This window comes from Rhipicephalus sanguineus, chromosome 3, assembly GCF_013339695.2.
Source record: "Rhipicephalus sanguineus isolate Rsan-2018 chromosome 3, BIME_Rsan_1.4, whole genome shotgun sequence".
NCBI classification, from domain to species: Eukaryota; Metazoa; Arthropoda; class Arachnida; order Ixodida; family Ixodidae; genus Rhipicephalus; species Rhipicephalus sanguineus.
In genome coordinates this window covers 194,927,969-194,936,040 of record NC_051178.1, presented here as the reverse complement: position 1 = coordinate 194,936,040, position 8,072 = coordinate 194,927,969, and the positions used below count along the sequence as shown (strand labels likewise).

Below are 8,072 nucleotides of genomic sequence, written 5' to 3'. Positions count from 1 at the left end.
AACACAAAGTAAAATGCAGCAAAACAAAGGAATGCATCAAATACAGAAAGAACATGCAGATTTTTTTTTTTTTCTTATCGAGCCAAATAAAGGAATGTCTTCTTATTGCTGTAACCATCCTGCATTCAAAGACAGGCACATCTGACTATTTATTTGAAGAGCACATTCAATGTCAGCAGAATGTGCATGCAAAAGTTCAATGTGGCTGAATACAAGCTAACTAGTGCAAGTGTAAAGAACCAAATTCATTGCACTGTGTGTGCACAGTAAGGCCTTTCTGAATTATGAAATTTATACATATGATAATGTCACCTCATGCCACTTCTGTAGAACAACTACATCATTCTATGTTCTAGTTGCTGCATTCAATTATAAAAGAATTGTACAAAAGATCACAAATTTTAATGTGCAAGTCAATGTTTGTAAATTGCAATTTTTTAAAGCAATTCTTGTTTGTTCCACAGAAAAATCTGCATGTTGACTTAGGAGTTGCTTCTTCATTGAAAACATTAACATTTCAAACATCCTGCAACAAAGAAACCTTCATGCGTGCAACCTCGGCAGGTGTCACCCTTGTCACATTTGTCCTGTTGCTTACAGAAGATGCTAGCAAGCCTATAATTCTAAACATAAAAAAAAATCAATAATTTCATTCAAGTCTTGCTGTCAAGCTCAAATTAAGTTGTGCGTGCTACTGTACTTTTGCTCTTATACAAAAATTTTGAAGCTGCCTGGCAACAAATGCCAATTTATTCCATTATTCACCACAAAAGTATACATAAAAGGTGCTAATAGCCATGTCTAAATTGCTCGAGAGGTGTCCACCACCCCTAAAATCACAGCAACGGTGCCAATTTTGAGCTTTCTGCAAATGAAAATTTGCTTCGTAGTAGCCGACACCATATTAATCACGGCACTACTGTAGAACCCCGCTGATACGTTTTTGAAGGGACCGTAGGAAATAAACGTAAGAGACGGGAAACGTAAGAGCCGAAAAACAGGAAAAACGGCAAAATATTTAGTGGTACAGAATTTTATTTCAATTCTTACGAGCAGCACGAAAATTGGCGCGCTCAGCCGCGATCTAGTCGATGGATAGAAACGCGGAGCTTAGGACGGCCTCATCCTCAGAAATGTAATCAACGTATCTGATTTTTTTAACACCAACAGCTGTAGGCATGAAAGAACTAAGCACACGCAATCACGACCGGCGCGGCGAGTCCGACCGCGAACCGCACGCACGACCGTGCGAGCTCCAACCAGCCCGAATTCCTCCCGTTCTCCGACAAATAACGATGATGATGAGTCTACGCCAACGCGATGGCAGAAGTGAATGCCAATCTCGAAGGCCTTGCTTTCGCAAGCAATTACGTCATACACGCCATGTTTGTGCAATGCAAATCTCAGAGGCTATGCTTTTGTCAATAGTAAATGCCAATCTCGAAGGCCTTGCTTACGCGAGCAGTTACGTCATAGACGCCATGTTTGCAATTTGAATCTCGAAGGCCATGCTTTTGTTTGCATCAATTGAAAGATTCTGTTGCTTGCGCCTCTCATGCGGCTAATATTACGGTCAAACGAGGCCAAGCTGCGTGAAAATGCGCCATGGCCGCTCTCTTTGGTAGTCACTCGGTCGGCTCCGGGCGCACTTCGCGACGTATCATACGGGAACGGTCCGACAGTTACGACGTAACAGCGGGGTTCCCAATACATTGTATCCTATGGGAGCTATGCCGGGACCGGCGGAAAACGACGTAACAGCCGGGAAAACGCAGCAGTGAGGAACGTAACAGCGGGGTTCTACTGTATTAAGTTCATCACAGAAAAAGAATACCTGCAAAGGCACCATGTGGCCAAAGTAAAAAAAATGTTAAAATTTATTTTATAATTTAGTATTTCAGTTCCTGAATTCACTATACTGAGGTTCAACTACAGACACATTTGTTGCAATCACTTCATGTGCAGCTAGTATTAATCCTTTTCTGTGTCCAATTTCTAAGACATACTATGGCCATTAAATAGTTGCACAGAAGCATAAATCTGTGTAATTCACGTGTAAATATGGTAAAACCTCTAGCAGGCAAGCAATGCACATGTATTAGACACTACTAATGGACTACGCAGTTGCTGAACAAAATAAATTGTCAAGTATGCAGAGCAACACGTAACACAATGTAACTTCACTTCCAGTACTTGCAGTCACTGCTGCACATAAACGCAGCTAGTAGCAAGGTACCTAAAAAAAATGGGTCTGGACACTATGGACAGCTAAGAATTTACTGCATAGCTATCCCTTCAACATACGCACAAAACTGTATAAAGAAAACCACTCCCATTTGGTTCTTGAAAAGCAGCATAACTCGAAACTGCCAACACCGATGCTATGGATAACCTCAGCTATGCTATCGCATTTGCACAATCGTTCCCCTTATAACTCTATGAGGAGGGGAAGCACACTAAAGATTACACACAGGGACTAGTTGTAGACAAGCAAAAATGTTCAACCGAACAAAAAAAAATTGAAAGGCAAAGTTAAAGGGTCATGAGCACTGCCTCAGCTAGCTCTGTACAGACTATTTTTCTTTGATAAACACATGCTCACAGATTCAGTGACAGAGCCAACATAGGCATTTCTTATCAACTGTCGAAGAGTACTTCCAAGGAGCTGCACTGGCGCAAATTGTCATTTCAGCAAAATGCAGGTAATGCGACCACCAAAGAACCCGCTTGCGGTGGAATGCATTGTCACACCTCCCACTACTTGGGAGGCCGAGGAGGCAGCGGAAACGGCGGCGGCGACTGTACGTGCAGTCTAGGCTCGCTTTGGACGGCAGAAAGAGTACTTTTGCCGCCTACTGCTTCCGTTTTAACGATGATACGTGCGGTTAAGGGGAGATGTGGGTCTTAAAAAATGGTTTTTTAAAAGTTGGGTGAATGGCATGAAATTTAATTCACTTATTCAGCTTTTTCTGCAGATTCAAAATCTCTAAGTAGATTTTTAATAGCTGCATTAGAACAAAAGATATGCATTTTCTAACACATATTTAAGCATACTTCTTACGGGGATATTTGGCAACTTTGCTTTGTCAAACACAAAAACAAAGTATGTGGCAAGATTGCCAGGAAGCTGGTCTAGCCGGTGATGCTATTTATTTTCTTATAATGCTGTTCACTAAATTATAATTCTCGATTATCAGAAATAGTATGCAGCAAAAAAATTTCACTGACATTTACGTCTATTTATTTTGCATTCAAAGTTTGTTGAAGACAATCGGATTAGCATCACCGGCTAAACCAGCTCTCTGGCAGCCTTGCCACATACTTTGTTTCTGTGTTTGACAAAGCAAAGTTGCCAAAAATTCCCGTAAGACATATGCTTTTAGAGACTGCACATCTTTTGTACTAATGCAGCTACCAAAAATCTAATTATAGATTTGGAATCTGCAGAAAAAATGGGATAAGTTTGTTAAATTTCGTTCAGTTCACCCAGCTAATAAAAGAAATAAAAACAAGACCCGCGTCTCCCCTTAAGACGGGACTGCCCCAATTGTGAAGTCATATGTCTTTGCTCTTGGCTTCCAGCAAATCCCAGTGAAACAAAATGTGGTGGATACACGCAACAGCGTGACCATTTCTTTTTTAAAGCAAAACCTATCTGACAAAGACAGACTCAAACCACCCAACTGAGATTGCCAAGATAAGGGCCACAGTGAAGTGGCAACTATATATCATTGGGATGCTTGCGTTAACTACGACAAAGAAAAAAATACAATGCATAAACAAAAACAAAAAAGTCAATTGGCTGAAGGCTCCTTAGTATACAGGGAACTAATGAGAGCCAAAGGAGGTATATTAAAAAAAAGGGTAATGTGCGTGCATACTCATCTGCATAGAACCGTTCATAAAAATAAACATCTACGTCTTCAAGATACACGGCAGATCAATTAGTTATGTACCCTTGAGGGCAATTAGAGCGCTTCAGAAACTGCAATACATCGGGTGTCTTAAGAAAAATCAGGAGCTCTTTTGGTGGTTGAAGCAAAGGGGGAGCCAAATGTGTAGCTCCCAGCATGCAACTTCAGTGCAGTTTCACAGCACCTTGCATTCGTGGTGGCCAGCCTCGTGCAAGGACTTAAAAATGGAAAATGCGGCAACGTTAACTGCCCGTCCAGCATTCTGGAGAGGAGTTGTCGGTAAAGCGCATTTCCAGTGGCACTCCTAAGGGTGAGCAGGCCCACCTATATATCATGGCACCATATTTAGCAAAGGTTGGTTGCAGGCAGAACGAAGAAAGCAACCTGAGCGGTAACGAAACAAGAAAGCCTTCGGTCGAGTGGCCGAGGGTTCAACATTGTGCTGTCGAGAGCAACATCATCGTGCCACCCAGCGCCGCAGCCCCCAACAGTGTTAGTGGCTAAGCAAGGGCCCCAGTGGCCTCCTTGCTCGGACCGTAACCGCTGATGAGGAGCAGCGCGGGCAGCAGCAACCGTCAGTAGTACTCGGAGTCCGAGCTCTGACAGGGCTCGGAGCAATCGCGGCTCTCGGCAGAGGACGGTCGCACCCCCGTGTGGTGGTTGGCTTGGTCATTAAACAGCTCGGAGAGGTGGCCCCCTTGTCGGTACAGGCTGCTCACACCTGCAACATGCAAGGATCGCCATGTCAGCAGGCAGCATAGCAATGTAAAATTGTGGGTGAATCATGTAATAATTAGAGCTGTGCGAATAGCAAAATTTTCGGTGCAAAGCGAATTCGAATATTGAAGTGTGAGTGTGAATCAAATAGAATATTTTTTGAATATTTCTACAACACTTTTCGAATACTTCGAAGCGAAATTGCAAAAAAAAGAAGAGAGGATTCCTAAGCATATTCTTACGAGATAGCAACATGAAAGTGTTTCTTTTCGCTATGTTGATGAAGCACTGGCGGGGTGGTGTTTCATAGTTGTCTTATCAAGAATGAGGCAATGTAGAGGCCGAATCACATTTATGTACATGATTTGGTGTAACCAAAGTGTTGCCGACAACACTTTACACGTGATAGGCAAAAATGTCATTTGCTCGGCCTCTCATCCTCTTTCAACTTCCGTGGAAGCCCAACTGATGTGGCGGACAAGGGTGTGCTCCCTTCAAATGCGGAGTTCCAAATCTGCCTCATAGACATCGATATATAAGAACATCTGAAATTTTGGATGCTAAAAAGCTTCGGTGTCTGATTTTTTTTGGACTTCCTGCCTAAATTTCAGGTCCAAAACAGCATTAATTGAGCCCCCACCTCTGCCACATCTTTCATCTCCATGTTGGAACCAGCGTTTTCTTGAGTTGGTACATTTGCGACCGTAGCAGAGCTTGAAAGGCAGCTTTGCCACAATACCGGGGTGTGACGAGGTGAAGCATATTGAAAATCTAGGGACCACTTTTAATCGGACGTTGACTGTCTCTTGGCAAAGTTCAACCGTAACGGAGCTTGAAAGGCAGCTTTGCCGCAATAAGAGAATGGAATGAGGTGAAGCATATTGAAAATCTGAAGGGGTCACTTTCAATCGAACGTTGACTGTATTTGTTTTTGGGAAGTTCAAATAGTTCAAATAGTAAAATTCCAGTGCAAATCGAATCGAATAGCAAACACTATTAAAAAAATATTCGAAATTTCTAATATTCGCACACCCCTAGTAATAATCATATAAAGTTGAACCTTAGAATAACAGAGAGCTGAGCTAGTTGGCAAGTATTCATGCTAAAAAGACAGCGCGTGCAAACACGGACACAAGAAAGAAGTCAGGACACCACGTTTATGGTGTCCTGACTTCTTTCTTGTGTCCATGTTTGCACGTGCTGTCTTTTTAGAATGAAAGTTGAACCCCTTTATAAAAGAGACGCACCAGGGAGCAGATCTTGTGTCTTACATGAGGTGTCTCGTAGAGACTTGACTTATTCTCAGATGCCAAATATTCTACGAAAAGCAGTCATTAAACCCATAATTCGTAACAACTGAAGCTACTGGTGAACCTTTGTACATAATGTGTATCGAGCAATGAGGCAGCCGACAACTTGCTCATGATTCCTTAATACCCAAGCCAACAAAGTGAGCTACTAGACCCTCACAATCTTCTAAAACAAGCCATTGCCCGTAATTTCTATTTTTACTCTTTCATATGTACCACATCACTTTTGTGTAACAGAGGCATTGAGTAAAACTCCTGCACTGCCTCCATACAGGAACACAGCTAAACAAGACTGGACTTGCTTCATCGCTGCTGTGCGAGACAGACTGATGATGTTCAACAGTGTTGGCTGAGTGTCCCTGACTTGCTACAGAGCTCAAATCATTAGTTGAAGCACATCACACAGTAGCACAGACTATGGGTGACTATGGGTCTTGGGTGTTTGTGAAGTTGTCAAATGGCATGGGGTTAGCCCTTGACTCGTAAAGCTAAGCAGACTCATTCCAGGGCTCTGTGTTGAGGGGAGTGGGCAACCTCCTGCATGCGTGCATGCACTGGACGGCATGCAGGCTGCGAGCTTGTGTCCTGTCCCACCTCGTCTGGTGCGTTGTCTCATTCGCTCATGTCGCATTGTCCTTGTGCATGGTGAGACCCTCAATGACAAACCTATAGATTCTCTTGCTTAAAGTTTCCTGAAAGGCATTGCTTGAGGGGAGCAATCGCCGGCAAGTTTCGCAAGGCTATATCCATCTGCTATGAACAACATCCTCCTTCTCTTCCTAAGTGAAAGCATGTGAAAAGCAAGAAACATAACGCAATGATAATGCTTCTAGTTACAGTGTGCCACAATTTTATTGAAAGAACTGAGTAAATGCTGCTTGCTTCAGCCTTCTCCAGATTGTTCAAGAGCCAGCACGAGTGGAGGACATTTGTGACTGTCTGCAAACTTGGACGCATGCCTTGTCATTTCTTGAAACAGTGGTTTTGCGGCCTGCATGTCGGCAAAAGTTCTCGTTAAAACTGATGGTTCTTAGACAGTTACAACCCACTATGTCGAATCATGTTTATGTGCCATCTGCCAACTTAGTTACTGTGACAGTTACGGTCGAATCCCGCTACAACGAAATTGACGGGACGCGCGATAAAGTTCGTTGTTGCGGAATTTCGTTGCAGCGAAATTTCATCTATAGACCACAAAAAATAGGAAGATCTGATGATCATGACTTGTCCTTTGGTCCCGGCAAGCGCATGCATTGTCCTTTGCATTTAACTCTCGCTAACTCGGACGTACTTGGCCGCACACCGAGTGAATGTATTTTCTCGCATATAACACGCACAAAATATACAGAAAATTTAGCGCTGAACTCGGGGTGCAGGTTATATGCGAATTTCGGTGCACAAGTTGGCTTCACGGTAATGCAAGGAAGGCGGCTTTGCGTCAATACGCGAGTTGTACACGTGGGTTATACACGAGCAAATACGATATGCAGGCTACCCTCGAAGCGTGCCGAGCGCGTAGCGCCGCGAAGGAGCGTGCCAAAGTTTGCTAGAGGCTAACTGAAAACAAAGTGCCGAAGCTCCGCTCTAAAACAGTCATAAGCGAGCAATAGGAAAGCCGAAACGCTTCATGCCGTTTTACGACTTTATTGCCTTTAATCTTTCTTCCGGTGTGTTAGCTACGTACTTGAGCGTATCCGCTATCGATGATCGCGACTGCGACCGCGGTTTTCTGCGCAGCGGTTGCGGCAAACGGTAGTTCCGTTTTCAATCTGTGCGCTCTGGCTGTGTGCTCTGGCCTTCAGAACTGCGTCGTTGACATCTGTGATCGCGTCTACCGCTGTTTTGACTGCAGCATTGCTTTGAGTCGGTGCGCATACGTTGCATGCGCGCGTACTTTCGTGGTAGCCCATGATCGCGTCGACCCGACCGCGTTTGTGTTCGCAGCGGTTACGGCACAATGTAGATACGCTTGGACTAGGTGCGCGCTGGCCGCACGTGTGCCTTCAAAACTCCGTGGATGTCATTCACGATCGCAGGGCTCGTGACGACCAGCAGTTTTGTTTTGCGTGCTACGTCAAGACAATGACGTGAGTTCTTGAAGAATGATTCTTCCGCGGCCCGCACGTGCATC

The 8,072-nt window shown here is 43.9% G+C and overlaps 1 protein-coding gene across 3 annotated transcripts in view; it reads right to left on the bottom strand.

Annotated features, from left to right (window-relative positions):
- Positions 1 to 3,406: 3,406 nt before the first annotated feature.
- Positions 3,407 to 8,072, bottom strand: part of LOC119387971 (serine/threonine-protein phosphatase 6 regulatory ankyrin repeat subunit A) — a 57,778-nt gene continuing 53,112 nt past the window's right edge. Inside the window, exon 24 of one of the 3 annotated variants that reach the window (XM_049413772.1) lies at positions 3,407 to 4,635. In XM_049413772.1, the coding sequence (XP_049269729.1) occupies positions 4,490 to 4,635 (146 nt within the window). In that variant the 3' untranslated portion in view covers positions 3,407 to 4,489. Of the gene's footprint in view, positions 4,636 to 6,774; positions 6,933 to 8,072 lie in introns of those variants that run through there. The other 2 variants (XM_049413773.1, XM_049413774.1) reach the window with 2 other exon arrangements.